Genomic DNA, 23,144 nt, shown 5'->3' on the forward strand with positions numbered 1-23,144 from the left:
CAAGGGAAGAAAGTCATTGAGGGCTTGCAATGTTAAAAGCACTGCTCTCATCTCTAGGACATTTATGTGCAGGTGGTATTCGAACGGTTGCCACGTCCCATGAACCATCCTGCCCTGATAATGCCCCCCCCACCCGATCATGGAGGCATCCGTAGTGACAGTGGCTACCGGGGTTGGGGGTACGAAGGGTCTGCCTTGGTGAATCTGGGGAGAAGTAATCCACTAAGAAAGATGATTCTTGCAAATCTGTGTCACCAGTATTTGGTGACGCATCGGAAGTTGTTGGTAAGACCACTGAGTGAACAACATCCACTGAAGAACGAGCATATAGAAGCGAGCCAGGGGAAGAAGGGTAATGGCCGCAGCCATGAGGCCCAACACTTTTAGAACCATTCTGGCTTGTACTTTATTGCTGGCTAGAATGATTCTCACGTGACCTTGTATATCTGAGATTCTTTGGTCTGTGAGGGTAGCTGACATCCGAACAGTGTTTAAGTTTGCGCCTATGAAAGTAATAGACTGGCAGGGCAACAAGGAGGATTTTCCGTAGTTGATCGAGATGCCCAATTGAGTGCAAAGATTTATTGTGTAATCCCTGGCTTGAAGAAGCTGATGCCTGGTGGTGGCTGAAAGGAGCCAGTCATCGAGATACGGAAACACCTGGAATCCTTGACGTCTCAGGTGAGCCGTGACCACTGCCATACATTTGGTGAACACTCTGGGGCTGTAGTGAGACCAAAGGGCAGGGCTCTGAATTGGAAATGACTGGACCCCAGCCAGCGGAGAAACCTGCTGGAGCGCCTGTGAATTTTTATGTGATAGTACGCATCCTGAAGATCTATTGAGCACATCCAGTTGTCCTTCTGTAAGAAGGGCAGAATTGACTGAAGTGTGACCATTCGGAATCTTGTCTTTCTCACAGACTTGTTGAGTCTGCTGAGATCCAATATTGGTCTCCAGTCTCCCGTCTTTTTGGGGACCAAAAAGACCCTTGAGTAGATTCCGGGCTCTGAATGGTCTGTTGTAACTGGCTGAATGGCTCTTTTTAGTAGAAGTTTGAATACTTCTAACTCTGCAATTTCCCTTAGACCGGGTGGTACATCTGGAAGGGAATTTGAGTGAGAAAAGGGACTTTCCTCGAAAGGAATTTTGTAACTCTCAGATATGATCGACTGTACCCATCTGTCTTGAGTTAGGGAAAGCCAGGCTTCTGGGTACAGCGATAGTCTTCCCCCGACTGCCTCCAAGGATGGACAGTCGGGCAACATCTCAGGGATGCTGAAAGGGCTTGTCAGAGAGAGGCTCTCTGCTTCCCTGGTTTTTTGGACCCCCTCTGCCTCTAGAGCGTCGTCTGTTATTGTTACCCCCTCTGCCTCTAGGGGTAAATTGACCACGTGAATCCGGCGTGACTCCTTGGGATTTGCGGAACCACATTTTGCCACCCTTCTGTCCTTTAGGGTAAGGTCTAGAAGGGGTGGAAAAATGGACCCCTACGACAGAAAGAGTCTTGCCGTCCTGCTCACACCTGGTCAATGTTTCCTTCACTTGAGGGCCAAACAAAGCTGACCCATCAAAGGGAGAGTTTGTGAAGAATGCCTTAAAGGGATCTGCAAAATTACAGAGCCGCATCCAGGCTTGGCGTCTAAGAGCCACACCTGTACCTGCGGCCCTACTCGCTCCATCTGCTGCATATGATATCAGTCGCATGGAGGAGTTAACAATAGAATTAAGGGTTCCTAGCTGCAAAGCAATTTTTTCTTGAGCCCCTGCAGCTGTGGGATCCTGTACTACTTCACCTAGCTCCTTAAGGATATCCCTTTGGAGTCTGGTGAAGTGACATAAGTAGTTCAGCGAGCGCATAGCAAAGGTCGCTGAAGAGAACATCCGCTTACCATACCTATTCATGGTCCTAGAGTCCTTATTAGGAGGATGGACAGGTACGGAAGGATCTGCAAGTTCCTTCTTAGTGGCAGCCGCCACCACCATGGCATCAGCAGGGACACCTTTCGTGAGAAATTGCTTGTCCGAAGGGGCAGTAATAAATTTAGAAGGCCTCCTAGGAACTGGCTCTACAGAGTCAGGAGCAGCCCAAGCCTTTTGAGCGATAACCTGCATAAGAGGGTCGAAAGGCAGAGACACCCAGGAGGTGGAGGGCCGAGATCCAAACGCCTCCAGGTATACCGACTCATCCTCAGAGGGATTATTGGAGGGCCAGTTTCCCCTCTGTTTAAGGAGTTCTAGGATGTCTGAAAAGGAGACATCCTCAGAGGGGGATCTTGGGGATCCCTCCGACTCATCTAAGTCGGTATCTGAAGTGATAGACTCGGGGGAGTCTACGTGTTTCCTCTTACAGGTCCTCTTGCGCGGAGGATCCCCTGACTGATCAGGAGAATCCTCGGAAGAGGGGGTTCTTCCCAGTGGGGAAACCTGAGGCGGAGGATCTCTGGGTCTGGGAGCAAGAGAGATGGCAGAGATATCGACAGGCACCGTAGAGGGAGGAGCTAAGGGAACAGACTGCTGGCTGAGTCCAGTGGCTAGCACACTCTTCATGACCTCGAAGGCTCCCCTCCCAGGGAGGTCCGAGAGAACCTGTTCTGAAGAACCAAGAACTCCAGGGCCCACCGAAAGGGAAGGCTCCGAGGCCAATGTCGGAGCCGAGCTCACCAAGGCCGAGGCTCCAAGGGGAAGAGTGGGGTCGGACAAGGGTCCGATGCCACTCACCCCCTCGGAAGAGACCAGGGAAGCCCGACCACCGAATCCCTCTAAGGAAGGTCTCGAAGAGGAGATAAGAGTAGAGGCTGAGGGAGCAGAAGGGGGGGTATCTGTCCCTCAGACATAGCAGAAACCATTCCCGAAGACTCCAGCTCCAAACTCTGAGGTAGAGTCAAAGGAGGAACTGCAAGGGGGTGTGGACTAATAGTCGTCTGTTGAGACGGACTATGTAGCATCTGGGCCAGTGCCTGTGATTTTAATAATCTACTGACCACCCTCTCTAAATCATGGTCAGAAAGCCTGGATGACCTGGATGATCGGCTCTGATGGCTCCGTTCCGAGAGGAGAGGAGAGGCCGGAGCCGAAAGTATCGGTTCCAAGGAAGGGGACCTGGACCTCTTCCTCGAAGGAACCATCGGAGCCGACGAAACCATGGATGCTGTCGGAGCCGACAACTTTTCGGCACCGACAGAAGGTCTCGATGTATCGGCTCCGGCCGGAGCCGATACAGACACAAAAGTAACGGTGTCAGAGCCGGTCGGCGCCGACACCAAAGCCTGAGCCACATGGTGGTCGGAGCCAGTCGGAGCCGACACCGATGTGACCGAACCAGTATCAGCACCGATAGCCATCGGTGCCGAAGGTTTGTGCAAACTAGGATCGGCTCCAGCCGGAGCCGATCTCGACTCTGAAAAAGTCGGTACCGAGGCCGCAGGCTTAGAGACAGAAGCCTGGGCCTTGGAAGACTTGGAAGTCTTAGACGGGGCCGACTTAGCCGGAGAGCCCTCCGGTTTAAGAAGGCCCCTCAAAATCAATTTATTTCTCCTCTCCTGCAGGACTCTCTGGCTAAAAGAATGACATATTGCACAGGAGTCCTGCAGGTGGAGAGGTCCCAGGCAGTATAAGCAAGAAGTGTGACCGTCTGTCAGAGACATCTTCTGACAGCACGAGTCACACTTCTTAAAGCCTGAGACCCTTTCCTTGGACATAGTTGTAACCACACACACACAACACAGTCCCAAGAAATAGTTATCCCAAATAGTCAGATAACTGACTTCTAATACACACACACACACCCTAACAAGGGGGGGATGGGAGGGGAGAAGGCCTGACTAAAAATATAAAGGAGTGAGGGATTTTCTAGTCAGAAAGGGACTTAAATTAACTATAAACGTTAAAAATAAAGTTTTAAGTTGAAAAGGGGGCTAAAACAGTGATATCTAAATCACTTACCAGGAGCTGGCAAAAGGAGGACCTCATCAGCGAAGCAGCAAATGAGATCTGGGTACTTACCGCCTTGCATCATGGGATATGGGGCTGCCTCGAGCTGGTAAAAGTGACTCTCGAGCTTAGCAAGTGCCGAGTCGGAGCCGAGGATCGGCTCCGAACCCATCAAGCAAGAATGAAGGCAAGATTGACAACTTAACATCCTCAGTTAACATCTTATAATTACCTTTTCGTCTACACTACATTCCTAGTGACTGCAGGTGTATATCACCTACATGTATTATTACACTTGCCACCATACATTAGGTTGTATAATGGGTTTGGCTAGTTCAATATATGCCTGACCTATATCTGACATACTAACTGTCCAGGATGCAGATGTTACTGCTACATATTTCTTGATTGCATTTATGTTTCTTTATCTACATATCTGGGATGTTTTCACATGCCATTTTCACTTCGATTTGTACAGAACCCTGCATTTCTTGACACACACTCACATTTCTAGGGAAAAATAATATGCTACAGGTGTGCCAGATTTACTTATTCATGCCAGCCAGTAACTGACTGTTGTGGACTGTCTATCTGTTTCACAGGTACTAGCACTTCCATCACCCACTTTATATGGGACTGCACAACTCTGGGTTGCCAGCACCTTTTCAAAAGTACTGTTTGTATAATGCAAGGGTACAACAACATTTCAAACTCTGTGACACAGACACACTCCAGGTTTTAGACCTTTGTTAATGACATTACACACTTTTCCACAGGCTCACTCCTTTATTTGTTTTAACGGTGTATATGGCGGACATGTTCAAGACATATTATACCTTTATTAATAGGTTAGAACACTCTTTTTTCAGTCTCACTCACTTATTTTATATGACAGTGCCTGCAGAGATATTATTCCAGACATATGTTACCTTTCTTAATGGGTTACTACACTCTTTTTCTGCCTCTCTGACGTTTTTATCTGACAGTACATGCAGAGGACTTATTCAGACAATTTTATGGCTGTATTATTGGACTACAACACTTTATTTCATGCTCTCTCCCATATTTTATATAACAATACATGCAGAATAATCACTAACCTGCCTGGTGGCACAGCCTTAGCAGCCTATCAGCATAGGCTTGCAGATTCGCAGCATGGTAACCTGCAGCTGTAAAGTAAATGAAGGGATACTGAGACATACCTATCCATTATACATACTCCATTATCAATTCTTACATACTGCATTCCATGGCTACATACTCAGTTGTGGGGCATCCCGCATCCCACGGGCCTCCTGTATCCATTGGTTCAGGCGGTCCTGCTTTCGTCTCTTCAGGTCTGCATGGTGGTGACGGACCTGCTCACCAGTCCAAGGATTGCCTGTGGCACTGGTGAGGTCACTAGCTAACTGGTTCCAAGCCTTTGTCTTGTACTTCGTCCCTTGGAACTGGCCCTGCAGGAGTCTTGACTCATGACGGTGAACAAGGAGCCAAACCATGTATTTCGACTCCTCAATGCCCCAACATTGCACTTGGAAGCGTGTTCCCTCTCCGACACCAGACATTCTAACTGCAGATGTGAGCTACAATCAGTTATGGCATGTATTCCTGCCTGTGGGGCTTAAATATGCCACATTTCCCGCACTTTTTTTGTCATTGGCCGTTTTGTAAAATTCTCAGCTGACTGCAGACCTGCTTAGTATTGGTTAAACTAACATTAGTAAGTATATGAATGTTAACAGTGGCTGTTTCCCCTATGTTGTCATGGCATAGTGGTTCTGTACTTTGCTTGTGATGCACAGAGTCCTGGGTTTGAACCTTGTCATTCATTTTATTTTCATACTGTCCAGACAGGCTAGGGGGTGTGGCTGCATTTAAGCAGCTTTGCTCTATGTTGCTCCTCGGTGCCCTACGATGCCCTGATTGGTGCAGCGTGCATGTCCGCGCAAACACATTGCGCTAGGTAAAGCGCTATTAAACTATGGGCAACTCTATTGCGCTGGGTGAAGTGCTATTGAACTATGGGCAATTCTATTGCGCTGGGTAAAGCACTATTCAACTATGGGCAACTCTATTGCGCTGGGTGAAGCGCTGCTTAACTGCAGGCAATTTTATATTGGGATCCTTTAAAATATTTATTTTGTTCACTGATACATTGGCCATTTCACTGCTTTTTAGTTATGTTTAAACATATTTGTTAGGTATTATTCCATATACTGATTTAAAAAATAAATACGAAAGGGAGTGGTGGGACTCGAACCGTGGATGCCTCTTCTTTGTGCGAACACTCTACCATTATGCTATTGCATGTGATTTGCATAAACATTCTTTCTTATGCTCATCCATGTCAGAATTGCTAACTGTAGCTAAGCAATGGGCACACCCGCGCACACACGCGCAAATATGGGCAGCTATTTTGGGAATTTAAAAAAAATTAATGTTATGTGTTTTAGAACTGCGATGGGGGTTTACAATATCAGACAGTGAGGTGTTGGGTGCAGGGACATTTGAGCGGACTCGTTCTTGTTTATTTGCTTTTGTTTTGAACACTTGCAGGGGCGTGGACATTTAGACTGCTCGGCAGTCGGACACACCCCCTGCTTTCTTACACGGTCCGTGTAAGACTTACGGTTGAGTCAGCGTGCCCTCATGCATATTCATGGCATGCTGACATCATACCATTCAACTGCAGCTTCCAAGTAAGACTTATTAAGTCTTACACGGAGGATTCGTGAATCCGGGGGAATGTGCATAAACTGCATAAATGAATTAATGCAAAAATAAAAATACAACAATATATATGAATATGTATATGTGACCAAATAATATTTTACAAAGCTATTCTTCATCAATGTGTAATAAAAACTCCTAAAAGCACTTTAAAACAATGTGCTACAATAAAACTTATAAATAAGTAAATAAAACTCCTGCTGTTACCAGGTGGTCTCTCATCCAAGAACTAACCAGGCCTGACCCTGCTTAACTTCCAAAGTCAGCCCTTTCAAAATGGTGCAGTTACAAGTATGCTGTTTGAAAATTTATTCTTAAATTAGCATTCATGTTAAAAATCCAAAACTTTTAAAGCAATAATCTTATGAATAAAAAAAAAATGTTTTCATCATTATTGGAAAAATTTAAAAAAGAGTTAATGAATGTAATTTTTACAAGTGTTAGAACCATATTCAATGTTTGTCTTTTCGGCTTTTCCCGGTTAGGGGTTGCCACAGTGGAACGCCGGTCCGCTAATGATAGGCAGTACATTTTTATGGTGCTGAGTTGCCAGCCCGACGCCCAACCTTCAGTGAAGGCATGCCCATTCACGCATGGCTTTCGGAGGCCACTCGACCATGGGGAGGACATGCAGACTCCACACAGAAGGCACTTCAGCCAAGAAACGAAGAGGAGAACCTCTTGCTGTAAGGCAACAATGCTACTGCTGTACCACCGCGTATCTACATTCGAAACATATTCAATAATGCACTTAATAATATAAAACACTCCAAACAATTCTCATAAATCCAGTGCTTTTATTTTTATCTCAGGCATAATGGAAGTGTGTTCATTTAATCCTGGAAAAATGGTGATGTTACATCTTAATTGCCACTCCAATTCTTTCCTTTCCAGATCCAATTCCTACAACCATTCCTATTTTGCTTGTCAGCTTTATCCAAAATCCCAAACTTAAAACCTCTGTACATGTCACAATTTAATGTGTGCCTGTAAAATGCATTGTCTTGATTTTTGGTTTTAAACGCATTTAAGTGCTCATAAATTCTCAATTTAAAGACTTTTTCTATTTTCCCAATGTAGTAATTATCACATTGGGTACATATTCCAATGCAAACAACCCCTGATGTGTTACAATTTTCATCCCTAAATCTCAAAATCATGTCCAGTAATGCTAAATATAACTGAGTCTGCTGTAAAATATAAGGGCAGATATTACATATCCCACACTTTCTGGTCCCTTTGCTAAGATAATTGGAATCAAATTTTATCGGGTGCTCAAAACAAAATTTCAAATGGTGGCTTGTTTTGTTCACAAATAATGGCTTGTCTCCTACTATACTGTATATCTCATCATAAATTCTGAACATAGCTCAATTTCTAGTAATACTGTTCCTTATATCTTTTGAAGAAAGGTCCATAAGGGATGATCATGGCATTTAAATGTGCATCTTTTTCCCACTGAGTTTTCTAAAGATAACTGAGGGAGCAAAGAATCCCTTGGAAAAGTTAGAGAAGGAGGGCTGAATAATCTGAGAGATTTCCTAAATCATCTTACCCCTCTCAACAAACTTCCTGATAACTTCTTCAGCAGGAGGCCTAACAACTAACCGTTATCCAAGCAAAATTTCAAAATTTCATTGTAACAACTTCTGGAAGGTTCTGAAAATACAGCCAGTGAAAACTCCTTAAAACAGTGCTAGAGGCAGCAGCCCTGCAGGTAGTATCCTCAGAGTCATAATCACATTTTAAACAATGAATAGTGATTTGTGAAACTAAATTACACAATGCAGATTTTTCTTCACAACAGGAAACTAATGCTAAGCCATTCTTCATACTTTCACAATTAGGATGGACTTCAACATGAGCCTGACAAATTTAGAATTCTAAAAATTAAAGTTGCAGAAGCATATGTTTCCCAAACTTTTCATTTTCCCATCCTTATGAGTAAGAGAGGATTAGAATTAAAAATGCGCTTAGCAGCAGCTGGATTCAATAAAGCTATAGCTGCTGGGTCAGACAGGGATTCGTGTATAATAACTTGAAAGACAGCTTATACAATCAAACTGCTTTTTAGAGGCAGCAGCTGGCTGTCAGAGAAATTGAAGGCAGTGACAAAAACATCTTCCAAAGCTACAAAATGATCCTCCCACCCAAAAGGCAGGGGCTGGGGCTCCCAGACCTGCAGGCATATCATGAAGCCGCACAGATCAGGCTGACTTATGTTTTATAGAATAGCAATTTACTACCCAAAATGGGAAAAATTAATAAAGCAGGGAGATTGGGAGAGACAGCAGAATAGAATAGGGTTTTGACATCAGGCAATTCAACCAAAAAAAGAAAGGAAAACAAAAACAGTAATACAAAAAATAGTCTGATAAACTGGTGGTTTGAGGTACTGTCCATAGGTTAAGGTCAAAAAACAGTTACACATAGGTAAGATGGAGTAGTACAAATCTGGAGAATTAAGAATAAAGAACGAAGATACTGGGAGCAGATAATAAAATCAAAAAGGGGGAATAATCATGTGGAAAGAAGGAAGGAAGGGCTAAATTTAATTTGCTGGAAGCAGAATGATTACAATTTGAGGGCATGAGGACAGAAGTAGGAGAAATGAAGAGGGAAAAAAGTAAGAGAGAGAAGGATCTGGAGCTAGTAAACCTATTGATGGAGGTGAGAGATGAAATAGCAAATAATAAAAGAACACTATTCCTCTTCATAAAGGGGTTAACAATAACAATATTCCCAATTTTCGACCCATTGCAATCTTATCCCTTTTCAAAAATTCTTGAAAAATGCATTCGCCTACAACTCTTACCCTACCTCACAGATAACCGCCTGCTTACCCCCACACAACATGGATTTAGACCTGGCCATAGCACAACAACTGCTCTCCTCTCCTTTCTTGAAACTGTCAACAAATCACGCGACTGCTGCTACCTAGTGTCAGCCCTCCTTCTCGACCTATCAAAGGCTTTTGACACTATCTCCTATAACCTTCTTCTATCTAAACTCTCTAATCTTAATCTATCCTTGTCATCCATCAACTGGTTCACAAGTTACCTCTCCAACAGGCAATAAGCAGCCAAATGGAAAAAAGCCACTTCCTCCTTTCTTAATACCCCTACAGGTATACCCCAGGGTTCCATATTAGGTCCACTGCTATTCAATATTTTCATAAATGACTTTCACCACACTATCCCAAATGCTAAGGTTATCCAATATGCAGATGACTCTACAGTCATCTGTTCTGCCTCCTCTATCTCCACACTCTTAGAATTAACCCAAGTGGCCTTCACTTCCACTGAACAATGGATGTTAGCTAATCACCTGCCACTAAATGCTTCAAAAACTAAACTTATGGTATTTACTCCTTCTAGAAACACCACCATAGACAAAAACTCATTCTCCAGTCAAAGTAATACCTCTCTCGATGTACTATCCCATGCCAAACTTCTAGGTGTCCTCATTGACGAGCAATTCAAGTTTGATACCCATCTTCAAACAAACATCAAGAAAACCCACAAGAAACTTGGTATGCTCTAATGCCACAATCACTTCCTCACTCCCCCTACAAAGCTTCTTCTGTCTACTACTTACCTCATTCCTTCCTTCCTCTATGGTGCTTCTCTTCTGACTAACCTACAGTCTTCTCTAAAGATGAAACTTTCTTCCTGCTACAACAAAACTGCCAAGCTTGCTACAGGCTACAAATCCTCTACCCACCACTGTAACGCCCTCCTCAAACTAAACTGGCTAGAACTCCCCATTCATCTTTCCTACATTCAACTCACCCATCCCCACAAACTTATCTTCTATCCCTCTCTTTGCCCCTCCCTTGCCTCCTCTCTCAAAATGCATCTACCTGATAGACTTCAAAGATCCAACAACCAGAATCTGATTGAACTCCACAAGTCCGCCCATCCACCAGGTAACATTTACTATCATTCTCTCTAGCATGCCTTTGGAACTCACTGCCACCTCATATTCGTACCACCCACAACCACCTTACCTTTAAGACCTTGCAATGGCAATGTACCTCTGGCAATGTATCTGCTTTCACCCCACATAACACCCTCAGCATTACACCCTGTTCTCTCAGTCTCCCCTCCCTCAATTCTTAAACCTCACACCAAGCTAATATCCCTCCTAATGCACCTTTCTGTATACATCCTAACCTTTTACTCTACTTCTTCCTATTATTCCCTTTTTTCTTACTTCTACTCTAAACTCTTCCTCTCCCTCTTACCCTACTATAACTCTTATAAGATTCCCTGTGAATCTCCTCTGCCCCTGCTGTTATATCTCCATTGTATGAATAATTATATTTGTAAATATTTGCTAATGTTTTTCTTAAAAATATATTTTTTTAATTTCTACTGTACATTGTAATTTTTAATACTATCTTCTTTAACTATATTACTATATTATGCAATTGCATATGATTTGTTTGCACTGTATAATGTCTTTATGGAGATTTCTCCCCAGGACTCCATTGAAAATGGGCTCTCTTCGGCCCAGTGCACTATCCTGGTAAACAAACTGTAAAATAAATAAATAAAAATAAATAAACAGTGGTAGGGTAAATAGAACACTTAATCAGTTGGTAGGTAAGAATATACAAGAGGTGAAAGACAGAGTAGACAACTGAGCATACATATTACTGACAGACAATGGCAGGAGATAGCAATGGCACCAAGACAGGCAACAGTGACAAGGTAATGGATGGAAATGTTTGCACAAATAATTTTATGCCACATTGCGCTTACACCATATGAACCCAGCATGTGATCCTACATACTGAAGATGTGGGCCTTCAAAATTGGGAAACTGGCTACATATATTTTGGGAATGATCAGTACTAGAAATATACAGATAATGGCTATTCTGTCTAGTAAGTGCAACAATGGAGAAGCAACAAAGAGATACAAGGACAGCTTTTATACTAAATTGGATCCCAACATAAGAGTCAAGGGGAAGTAAAAGAGTTAATTACACTAGTGATGACAATAGCTAAAATTGGTATAATAAGAAAGTGGAGGAAGAAAGAGAGCCTATGTTTATTTACAGTGTGACCTATTTATATATATTTTAAGTTTTTATATATGATTTATATTTATTGGAGACGGTTTTGTATGTTGGAACACTACAATATTAAGCTTTTGGATGTAATTTATATAACATCCATTCACTTGTAAACACACTATTCATATAGCACATAATTTATCTATTTATTTATTTATTTCAGATAGTAGCCACTTGCTATCATGAATTTTATATTTGTTGCATAGGTTACACATATTATATAATGTTTATATGTTCATATTTTAATTCTGTTTTGCTTTATGAAGGTTATCAATATATTTATGTATTATGGACTCTCGTGACGCTTCACGTCACGTGAATATTGATTTATACCAGTGATGTAATTTCACGAGCTAAAGCAGGAGAATATTTATAATAATTAGCTTTATGAAGGTTTTTTACACAAGTAAGTATTGTGGACTCGCGTGACGTTTTACGTCACGTGAGTGGTGATTTATACCAGCGATGCAAATTCACTAGTTAATGTAGGAGAATATTTACAATAATCTGATTCAGATACTTAAGAAATTTCATATTCACATGTAGAATCTGTTTTTTATAAACAGCTAACAGTCTTACGAGTCATGACCTAGACCTCGAAAATTGAATATAATAGAATACATCTGAATATACTGACTGTATCAGGTATTTCCCTTTAAATGATCTATTAACAGTAAATATTATCACAAACTGGATGAATTAAATTAAAGTTCGTCAATCTAGTTTCTAAGCAGCTTTCAAGCAGCTTTTAAGTAAATTTAAATAGTTTTTTAAGTAGGTTTTAAGTCTGTGTTTAAAATGGAGCGTTTTAATAATTTTAATAATTTTGATCAGGAATATTGTGTTTTGTTTATAATGCAGCTAGAACCTTTCTGAACAAAAGAATCGATTATTGATTTGACTTATTCTGGTTTGACCTGATTTATTGGTTTAATTGGTCAAATTGATGCTTAATTGATGCTTGTTCTTTATTGGTTATAATTTGATATATAAGAAGCACATGGATATCAATTAAATAGATCTGATGAAGCGTGCATAGCGCACGCGAAAGCGCTTATCCTTTTCTGCTCTATGTGTTTTTTGGAATAAAGAAAGAATTTTTGCTCCCATTATCGTGGTGTATCCTTAGAGTTTTGACTTGGGCTTCATATTGTAGATGTTAAAAAAAAAGACAGAAACAAGAGGATGAAAGATGAAAACTAGACACAAGTAAATGTCAATAGATAGAATAGGAAGCATCAGAAATGTGAACTCTGGTCTTGGGCTGAACTGTCTGTATAAAGGGAAGGGAATTTAGTGATTAAACAGGAAGCCATCAGAGTATTAACCAGTATGTGTACAAAGCAAGAGGACTGCATAAAATATGCATGTTAAGTGGAGATGTGTAAATAAAGCTGTACTTCTAAAAATAAATAAATACATAAAAATTAGTCAAACAGATTTTGCATTAAAAAAAAATCCTTCAAAGCTGACAAAACAGGAAGGAGAGATGAAGGGCCTGGAAATTCCAGCTGCAATACATCATGATATTTTCTGAGGTACTGATAAATCTCAGGTTTCTCCTACTGAAAACATTGATTCATCCTGGAAATAGCCTCAGATTAAGAGAATCCCACACAGTGTGAATCAGATACCACACTCTCCTCAAAATCTGAATCAGAAACCTGAGGAAAAATATATGTCAAGTTTCACTATGTGTTCAAATTCTTGAACCTCCTCATGGGATGAGGAACCCTTTTTCATGTAACAGAAACAGCATTATAAGAAGGATCAAGAGCCTGTACAAGACCTTAAGCCAAGCCTAAAAAATTACTCCTGTTAAGGGTAGCTGGCACATGAGGATACAAATGTTTAGCTTTCTGTCACTTTTTGACAGGAATTTCTGAATAAACTGATCCAGAATTTCCAACAACAACTTTGCCATGAATGGGCACAGCATTCTAAGTAGAGGCACATTCCCCGCCCTTTCCCCCTGGATCAACAAGAGTGTCTCTCTTTTGCCCACTACATGGATGCCAACAGCCACAGAGGACATGTCAAATCCTTGGTGCATGGTGGGTGCATGGACTATACAACAGGGATCTGAAGAAAAAGATCAGTAGTCTGAGGAATGAGCTTTGGCCACAGCAGACCCAACCACCTGCTGCTAAGGCAAATTATCAGCTTACTGTGGTGGCAAAGGCTGATTAACAATCGTTTTCTTTTTGTGACTGGAAGAAGGTCCAACCAAGGAACTGGTATGTCATTCCATGGTCAAGCAGAAAAAGGTACATGTTTCTCGGAGAAGCTCAGCAGCAGCAATAGTTGGTAAAACAAAAAAGTAGCAAAAAAGGAACATTTTGCAGAAAAAAAACACTTAAAACACATTCCTCAGCTGAAAAAAAAATAAAATAACCACAGATTCTCCACAGAAAAAGTAATTTTAAACAACTTTTAACCACAAAAATAAAAAACAGTGCTTCCATTAAAGTACATAAAATTCATGAGACAGTTAACAAAAATACTTTTTCAGAAAAATAAGTTTCTGTAAGAAAAAGGTAAAGTGGAAGGTTTCTCCCCAAAGAGAATGCATCTGCCTAGATATGGAACAGCATTAGCTGACTGTCAGTCCTCGAAAGCCCACTGGGAAGCATTCTTCTCAGTGAAAGGAAAGCTCTGAAGGGCTTGATGCCCCAGCTTGATATTTTATCAGGTCATCTTGAAATGGCTAATGGTTTGGGAGAATGGAATGTACTCTGAAGCGTTGGAATTTGGTCAGCACTTATATTCTATGCTGGATATAATCTATATAGCTGAAGGTACTGCAGCAGTAATCATAAAGGTGACCCTCACATAAAATATTTTCTCGTTATTCAAAGGCAAAATTGCATTTCCTAGACTGCAAAGATTTGAGGAAGAGGGAAAAAGTGGAAAAAAGGCATAAAACTCAATTTTCCCTATTCTCCCAATCCTGCACAGCACAGCACAGCACCTTAACTCAGGCAGTTTTTACTTTCTGAAATGTTAACTACTGCAATCTAATAATCTTCACATGTTATCAGACTCACACAGTAAGCAACAAACAAGTTTTCTACTGCTTGAGTCCAGAAGATTGTCTGGAAATGCACTGTGTGCAGGCCATAAACATCATTAAGTGGAATAACAGCATTTCTCAGCCAGCAAGGTCAACTTCCTGATGGCTGATGTCTGCTGTTAATGCTGTAGCTCAAGACTAGAGCTCAACAGCAGTGAGAGGTACTTAATGTCTGTTTTTATCTTCAATTTTGGAATGTAAGCACATTGCTCCATGTGCTACAAGATTGTTGAGCAATTTTCTGATGACAAAAATTGCATAACAAGTATATCTTTGTGCTTTTTTTCCAAGTATAAACATGTGCTCCATGTACTCCAATTTTTTTTTGAAATAGCTTCAGCTCTTACTTTAGATACAGTAAAATCCAGATACAATATCACACTTTGAAAAAAAAAAATGATCTCCATGTGTAGTTTGCTAGGAAAGTTTATAAGCGAATACAACGCAAAGTGTGTGTGTGCGTGTGTGTGTGTGTGTGTGTGTGTGTGTGTGTGTGTGTGTGTGTGCGTGCGTGCGTGCGTGCGTGTGTGTGTGTGTGTGTGTGTGTGTGTGTGTGTGTGTGTGTGCATGCGTGTGTGTGTGTGTGTGTGTGTGTGGACGTGTGCACGCGTGCCTGTGGGGAGGGGGGATGGGGGGTGTTGTGCCTCACTACAAATTCTCATTGTGTCTCTAGCTAGGTTTTCTGAGTATCTTTATCCTAATATCAAAATCCCACAGAACATTAACTCCAAGAACATTACTGTGTCTGCATCTTTGTTTAATATAGGAACTATTTCACATGAGCCTAAGTAATATTACACAACACGATTAAAAAATGAATCATGCTAAAGATCAAAACCTACTTACGGAAATATTGGACCCTTCCAGGAGCAGCATAGCCTTTTGCAAGCTGTAGAGCTGTCTGAGCTGCTTCTACACTGAGTTTGGTGTACAAAGCCACAGCAACTGAGTGTGCCTGTCAGTAAAACAACAGACACAACCATGATTACTAAAATAATGGCATAAATGACATACACTGGAACAAGTACACAATTTTTCTTGAAGATGACCTTGTCAAGTACTGGGGTGCTAAATAGGAAGAAGATATAAGAATGCCATTATTAACAATGCAGCGAACTGTATAGCAAAATTGTTTAATTTGCTACCAATATGCCAAGCTGAACAATGCTGTTTATTCCTCATAAAGCTAAACTAGCTTGAATTTCCAAATTACCTGAGTTCTTCCCAGTTAAAATTTGAACACAGTATACTTTTCTTTCCAGAGAAATGTCCCTCCCTTGCTTGTGTATTACAATGGTACTCTCCCTCAAGATCTCTCTTATCAGTAGTCACACATCTTCTTGTAGTGACAAAATAACATAACACCTCTGGTGACTCCTTATATTCCACTTATGTATGTAATATTGGGAAATCTCTCCACACAACAGTTTGGTAAATACTCTCCATTAAGACCTTCAAAATGAAACTAAAAGATGTTCTACTTATTTTTGGCCCTGCTCTTGTTCCTGTTCCCAAGGCACAACTCACTGTCTCATATTGCATCTACAACCCCCCCCCCCACACACACACACACACACATACACACACTACCTCATTTACTTTGCTTCATCTAATTATAGCTCAACTCATACCTGCAGAATGATTCTAGCACTTCTTCACTATTTCCAACATCCGTTCCTTTCCTTCTCTCCCCCTCTGTCCATACCTTCTTCATCATTTTCCTGCTATTCTAACAAAATCTTCTGTTATGTTTTCATCATCTCAATGAAAAACTTTTTTATATTTTACTTAATATTGAATGTATTGTTTTACTTTGCTTTTGTTTCTTATAACTAATTGTTTTGATTTGTTTAATATGTTATTATTATTATTATTATTATTTTAATGTTTGTAGCTTATCTCCTTGGGTCCCTGCTGAAAATGGGTCTTTTATGGGGCAGCTGGACCATCCCAGTAAACAAACACTATATATGATTCTGTGTGAAGTTCTTTAAACGGTGAGTGAGCTATAGTGTTCTGAAAAGCAACTAACTGAGGGATTTACCATAACAGTAGATCTTCACTAGAGAAGCATTTCTTCAAATATTCAAAACATATGGGTTTCTGACCCTTCCTCTGTCTTTTTCATTACAGTGAATTTCCAGAAGTACCCCTGGTTCAACTTCAGACAGTATCAGTCTCTTGCAAGGTGCAATCGTTGTCTGTCTTGCACCAGCATATTGAAAGATAATGTCAACCTAAACTTTATTTTGTACTCCTAAGAGAATCAATTATTGTTTGCATTGTAAACCAGAAACCTACACTGCTATCAACAAAAATGTATAAGTGGTTATTGTTAAACTGTGAACTACATATGGTAACACATGAAAAGAAACCAGGAAACTACATGCAGAAGTGTTGGTAAAAGAAAATTCCAGTGTGTAGCATAACTGATGAAATACTTCTCAATTGAAGACCAGCTGTTAAGACAAGTGCCTTCCTCATCTGCACTATCCTTCTTCAAAAGAAAGTGTTTCATCAGTTATTCATAATGCATAGAGTAGAATCCCCATAAGCATATCTTCCTTGATCCTGGGAGGTGGAAGAATGTCCAAGCATCCCATTGATATAAACCTTAGATAATACTTTCCTAATTCAACACTAGTCTTCTAGCTTGTAATGTGCAACAAAATGGAGCTTTTGCCAAATAGTAGTTTTATGTGTCCCTTGCAGATACATCTTTGAAGAAAAAAAAACGTATGCTGTAGCTGCAGCTCCCCCACTCCTTGCAATGATTTGCAACAAGATAATCACTTGGACAAAGTCTAGCTACCAGCTATGGTTACCATGTTTCCATGTGATAAAGGAAAGCAACAAATGGTCTGTCATTCTGAAACAAGCACTCTTATCCAGGTAATTCTTGAGCTGCTTGTGGGACAGTCAAAGTATACAGGCAACTCCACTTTGTTTAGTTCCTATTGAGAACAGTAAACATGGAGCTGGGTGAACCAATTCAAAGTTCTCAAGGGTACCACCACTTTTGGCACGTAAGTTTCATACTCAGTGCCACTGTATATTTAATGAAAAAAAGCAGAAATTGCTTACATATTAAGGCCCACAACTCACAGCTTTCTGTCAGATGTAATATTACCAAAAACAGTATATTCTATGATAACACCCTGAAATCAATGGATTTCACATGATCAAAGGCCTGTAGTGTTGAATTTGCTAACGCAAAACTGACATTATCATTCTGGAGACACATTAATTTTCAGAGGTCTTAAATATAATGTGGCTTGAAGAAAAAGCTTCAACTATAGTAATATAGGCATCTATCTGAAACAATCTGGTGCCACAGAAGAAGGTGCAGACTCAGAAAGGAGAGATTGCTGGGGGGGGGGGGGTGTCATTTTGGCTATTTGGACTGTCCTTAACTTTTAGAGGCTCTCCCTTTATTTTTGGAGCCTCCTTACTTACCATTGCTTTTTAAAACACTGTTTGTTGGCACCTTGCTGCTTGAATTGCTTTTTGAAAAAGGACACTGAGGAGGAAGAAGGAAAAAAAGAAGTTATGTTCTTACCATAACGTTCCATGTGAGTTGTTCATCTCGCCTTTGTTCTTACACATGGGTTCGGAGCCGATACCTCGGCTCCGAGTCGGCCACATTCCAAGCTCTGCATCTAAGAGAAGCTCGAGGCACAGTCCCTATCCCATGATCTTCTCCTGCTAACCCTCAGATCTAGTTTGCTATGAAAACCAGACAACAGAAGACATACCCACCTGCACATGCATACGTATCAATACCCATATACAGGTCTATACACAAAAGGTAAGGACAGATACATGCATATATATATATATATATATATATATATATATATATATATATATATATATATTATATATGTCAGAATATGAACGCATACACAGAGGCAGGCAGTCCGAAGGGACCATGAGAAAGGACGACCAGCCACCAGTCGTACCTGTTCTTCCAGAAGACGGAGGGGGAAGGAGGGCGGGAATGTAAGAACAAAGGCGAGATGAACAACTCACATGGAACGTTATGGTAAGAACATAACTTCTTTATGTGAAGTTGTTCGATCTCGCCATTTGTTCTTACACACGGGTAGCGTCCCTAGCACCCTAAACCCCGGGTGGCTCATGGGAGAACATTCCTGAGCACAGTGGAACCAAAGGAAGCCCTGTCCCTGGAGGCCCTGTCCACTTTGTAATGAGTAATAAATGTATGAGGTTTGGCCCAGGTAGCCGCTGCACAAATAGTATCTATCGGTAAGCGAGCAGCATGGGCTAAGGAAGTAGAAACAGCTCTAGTAGAATGAGCTTTAGCTTTGAGCAGAGTAGACTGACTGGAAGATGAATTTGGATAACGTGATCTTTGTTACTGGAAGTCCTTTCTTGTTATCTGCATGAGAAACAAAAAGTTGATCCGATTTCCTGAATTCTTTTGTTCTGACCAGATATTATCTCAGCTGTCTGTGCACATCCAATTTGTGTAACATGTATTCCAATTTATTGGTATGGTGCCTGAAAAAAGTGGGAAGTTCTATGGACTGATTAAGATTAGATTCTGAGCAGACTTTTGGTAGAAAGGACAGATTAGTATGTAAGGTGACCCTGTCCGGGTGAAAGATCAGATAAGGGGGTCTAATTGATAGTGCCTGCAGCTCTGAGACTCTGCGAGCTGAAGTGATTGCAACAAGAAAAAGGGTTTTCCAGGAACGATATTTAAGTGGGCATGACGAAGCTGGTTCAAAGGGTGATAACATGAGTTGGGATAGCATCAGATTTAAATTCCAAGGAAAAACCGGACTTCGAATGGGTGGTCGGACATGATAAGTTCCCTTCATGAAAGCTCTACAAAGTCTGTGAGACATGATTGTAGCTCCCCTTTCACCCACATGAAAATAAGATATGGCAGCCAGTTGTACCCTTATGGTGGATGTTGAAGCCCCCTGATGAAAAAGAGTAGATAGAAAATCTAGAATCTTATGAATAGGAGCAACCAAGGGATCTATACCTTGTTTGGAAGCCCAACACACGAAGCATTTCCACTTGCTCTTGTACAACTTTCTAGTGGAGGTTTTGTGGGAAGAAATCAAAATATGTTGTACTGCTGGAGACAAAAGATCTGACCTGGCTAAGCTGGGAAGTGGAGCAGCCATGCTGTCAATTTGAGGGATGAAAGAGAGGGGTGAAGAACTCCTGGCGAGCGGGTCAGAAGGTCTGGCACTGGGTCCAGAGTCGAAGGTTCTTCTATTTGGTGAGCTTGGAGGAAGGGGAACCAGATTTGTCGAGGCCAGAATGGTGCTATCAAGATGATCGTCCTTTACAGACCTTTGGCTTTCTGCAGAAATTTCGAGATTAGTGGAACCGAAGGGAAGGCATATAGGAGACCTGTGGGCCAATCGTGCACAAGTGCATCCCTGGGGGCGCCCCCCAGAGGGGGAAGTGGGGTGAAATAGCTACTGCATTTTGCATTCAAGGGGGATGCAAAAAGGTCACAGCAAGGCTGGCCCCATCTGCAGAATATCCTTTCCGCTACTTGACTTTTGAGGGACCACTCGTGAGGCAACAGGATGGCTCTGCTCAGTCTGTCCGCTATTACGTTGGATGTCCCCGGGATGTGCGTTGCTATGAGAAAGCGTCCGGTGGACACAGCCCATTGCCAGATTCTCAGGGCCACTCTGCATAAGGGGTAAGACCTGGTTCCTCCTTGTTTGTTTATGTACCAGACCACCGACATGTTGTCTGTCTGAATTGCAACTGTTCCCGGAGGTAAGTAGTCGTGAAAGTGTTGCAACGCCAGGAACACTGCTCTCAACTCCAGGACAATGATGTGCAGACTGTACTCCATTTTTGACCACTCGCCTTGAACTGTTTTTCCCTGAAAAAGTCCCCCCCACCCTATCAGGGAAGCGTCCGTGGTCACTGTGGCTATGGGGGGGGGGGGGACGAACGGGCGGCCTATCGTAAGCTCGTGGCTGTTCATCCACCATCGAAGATCCTGCTTGCAAGACTCCATGAGCAGGATATTGTGTGACAACGGTAGCCATCGGTAAGACCACTGTGCAAAGAGTAGCCGCTGGAGGATCCTCATGTGCATTCTCCCTAGGGGGACCGTGATAAGGGTAGCTGCCATCATGCCTAAAACTTTCAAGACCTGTGAAGCGGGGACTCTTCTGTTTTGTAGAAGAGTAGAAATCTATTCTCTCAAGGCTGAAACTCTTGTTTGGGGAAGCCTGATCAGAGTTAAGGTAGTGTCCAATTCCACTTCGATGAATGATATATGCTGTGAGGGCGACAAGGCAGATTTTTTGAAGTTCAGCGTTATGCCTAAATGGGAACAGAGATTGATTGTATAGTCCCTGGCTTGCAATAAGTGATGCCTGGTGGCGGTGGTAAGGAGCCAGTCATCTAAGTATGGAAACACCCGGAATCCTAGTCGTCTCAGGTGGGACGCCACTACTGCCATGCACTTGGTGAACACCCTGGGGGCTGAGGTGAGGCCAAAGGGCAGAGCTCAAAACTGAAAATGACTGGCTCCCAGCCGGAAGCGCAGGTGATCTCTGGATGACCTGGCAATTTTTATGTGGTAGTACGCATCCTTGAGATCTATAGAGCACATCCAATCATTTGTTTCAAGAAACGGAAGGATTGATTGTAGCGTGACCATCCGGAATTTCTCCTTCTTTACGAAGGTATTGAGTTTGCTGAGGTCCAGTATCGGCCTCCAGTCCCCTGGAACTAAAAAGAACCTTGAGTAAGTTCTGGATCCTATTTGGTCCGCCGGGACTGGCTGGATGACTCTTTTCTTCTAACAGCCTTTGTATTTCTATGGCTGCCTGATCCTGCAGAGGGGGTGGAATATCTGGGAATCTTTTTTGGGTGGGAGGACTGTTTAAGAGTGGGATGTTGTATCCTCTGGTTATTATGCTTTTTACCCAGGAATCTGAAGTGAGATTTAGCCAGGCCTCTGGGTATAAAGCCAAGTGACCCCTGACTGCCTCCAGAGTAGGACAGCCGGGCCTCCCCTCAGGAGTGCTGGAAGGACTTCCCAGGGACGCTATCCCTGTCGCCCTGGTTCTGCAGACCCCCTCTGCCACCTGGGTGGCGTCTTCCATTCCTTCCCCCTCCTCTGCCTCTGGAGGGGGTTTCACTAGGTGTGGATTGGAAAGCTCCCTGAGTCTTCCGGAACCACATTTTTCCACCTCTTTGCCCTTTGGGGTATGGTCTAGAAGGGGAGGAAAAATGGATCCCTATGGCAGACAGGGTCTTTCCTTCTTGCTCACACCTAGTGAGCGTCTCCTTCACTTTGGGCCCAAACAAGGAGGAGCCATCAAAGGGGGCATTAATAAAGGAAGACTTGAAGGCTTCCGCAAAGGAGCATAGGCGCATCCAGGATTGTCTCCTCAGAGCAATAGCTGAAGCTGCAGCCCTAGTCAATCCTTCGGCTGCATACGAAATGAGCCGCATGGATGAGTTAACGATAGAGTTTAGGGTATTGAGCTGTGCTGTCACCTTGTCTGAGACAGCAGCATCTGTGGTACCCCGTAGAGCATCTCCCAATTCCTTGAGGAGATCTCTCTGTAGACGGGTAAAATGAGTGAGATAGTTCAGAGATCGCATGGAAAAAGTCGCTGCACTAAAAATGCACTTCCTGTACCTGTCCATTGTCCTAGAGTCTTTGTTAGGAGGATGAACAGAGGAAGATGCTTCAGACATTTCTTTCTTGGTAGCCGCCGCCACCACCATAGCATCAACTGGGACTCCCTTAGTGAGATACGCTTTATCCTGGGGAGCAGTGATGTACTTATTGGGCCTCCGAGGGATTGGTTCCAAAGTGTCAGGGGACTCCCAATCCCTTTGAGCTATTAAATCCATTAACTCGTCGAAGGGCGGAGTTACCCAGAAGGTGGAAGGTTGAGCCCCAAAAGCCTTCAGCAACACCGACTCATCCTCAGTGGGGGAAGTGACAGCCAGTCATCCCTCTGAGAATTTCCAGGATGTCGGCAAACGAGACATCCTCGGAGGAGGACCATGGGGACCCCTCTGACTCATCCAAGTTGGTGCCCGATGTCAATGATTCCTGTGGGGAATCAAGGTGCCTCCTCTTGCACAACCTCTTCCTCGGGACTTCATCACAGGGGGCATCTGGTGAAGCTTCCGAGGAGCAGGGTTCACCCTCTGGGGCTGACTGAGGCTTTGGGTCTCTATGCTTGGTGGGAACCGGTGGTGCAGAGACAGAACTCGGACCTTTCAGGGAGGGAGAAGAGGAATCTGAAGATGTGAATGTCTTACCAGACAAAACCTTCCTCATGGCCTCGAA

At 42.5% G+C, this 23,144-nt stretch overlaps 1 protein-coding gene across 1 annotated transcript in view; it reads right to left on the reverse strand.

Annotated features, from left to right (window-relative positions):
- The window catches only part of TTC23L (tetratricopeptide repeat domain 23 like), an 893,819-nt gene that overhangs the window by 221,762 nt on the left and 648,913 nt on the right, over positions 1-23,144 (reverse strand). The window contains exon 8 of the mRNA XM_044070199.1: positions 15,665-15,773. Within this exon, the coding sequence (XP_043926134.1) occupies positions 15,665-15,773 (109 nt within the window). The remainder of the gene's footprint in view (positions 1-15,664; positions 15,774-23,144) is intronic.

This window comes from Protopterus annectens, chromosome 1.part0 (assembly GCF_019279795.1).
Source record: "Protopterus annectens isolate FY-2018-M chromosome 1.part0, PAN1.0, whole genome shotgun sequence".
Taxonomy (NCBI): domain Eukaryota; kingdom Metazoa; phylum Chordata; order Ceratodontiformes; family Protopteridae; genus Protopterus; species Protopterus annectens.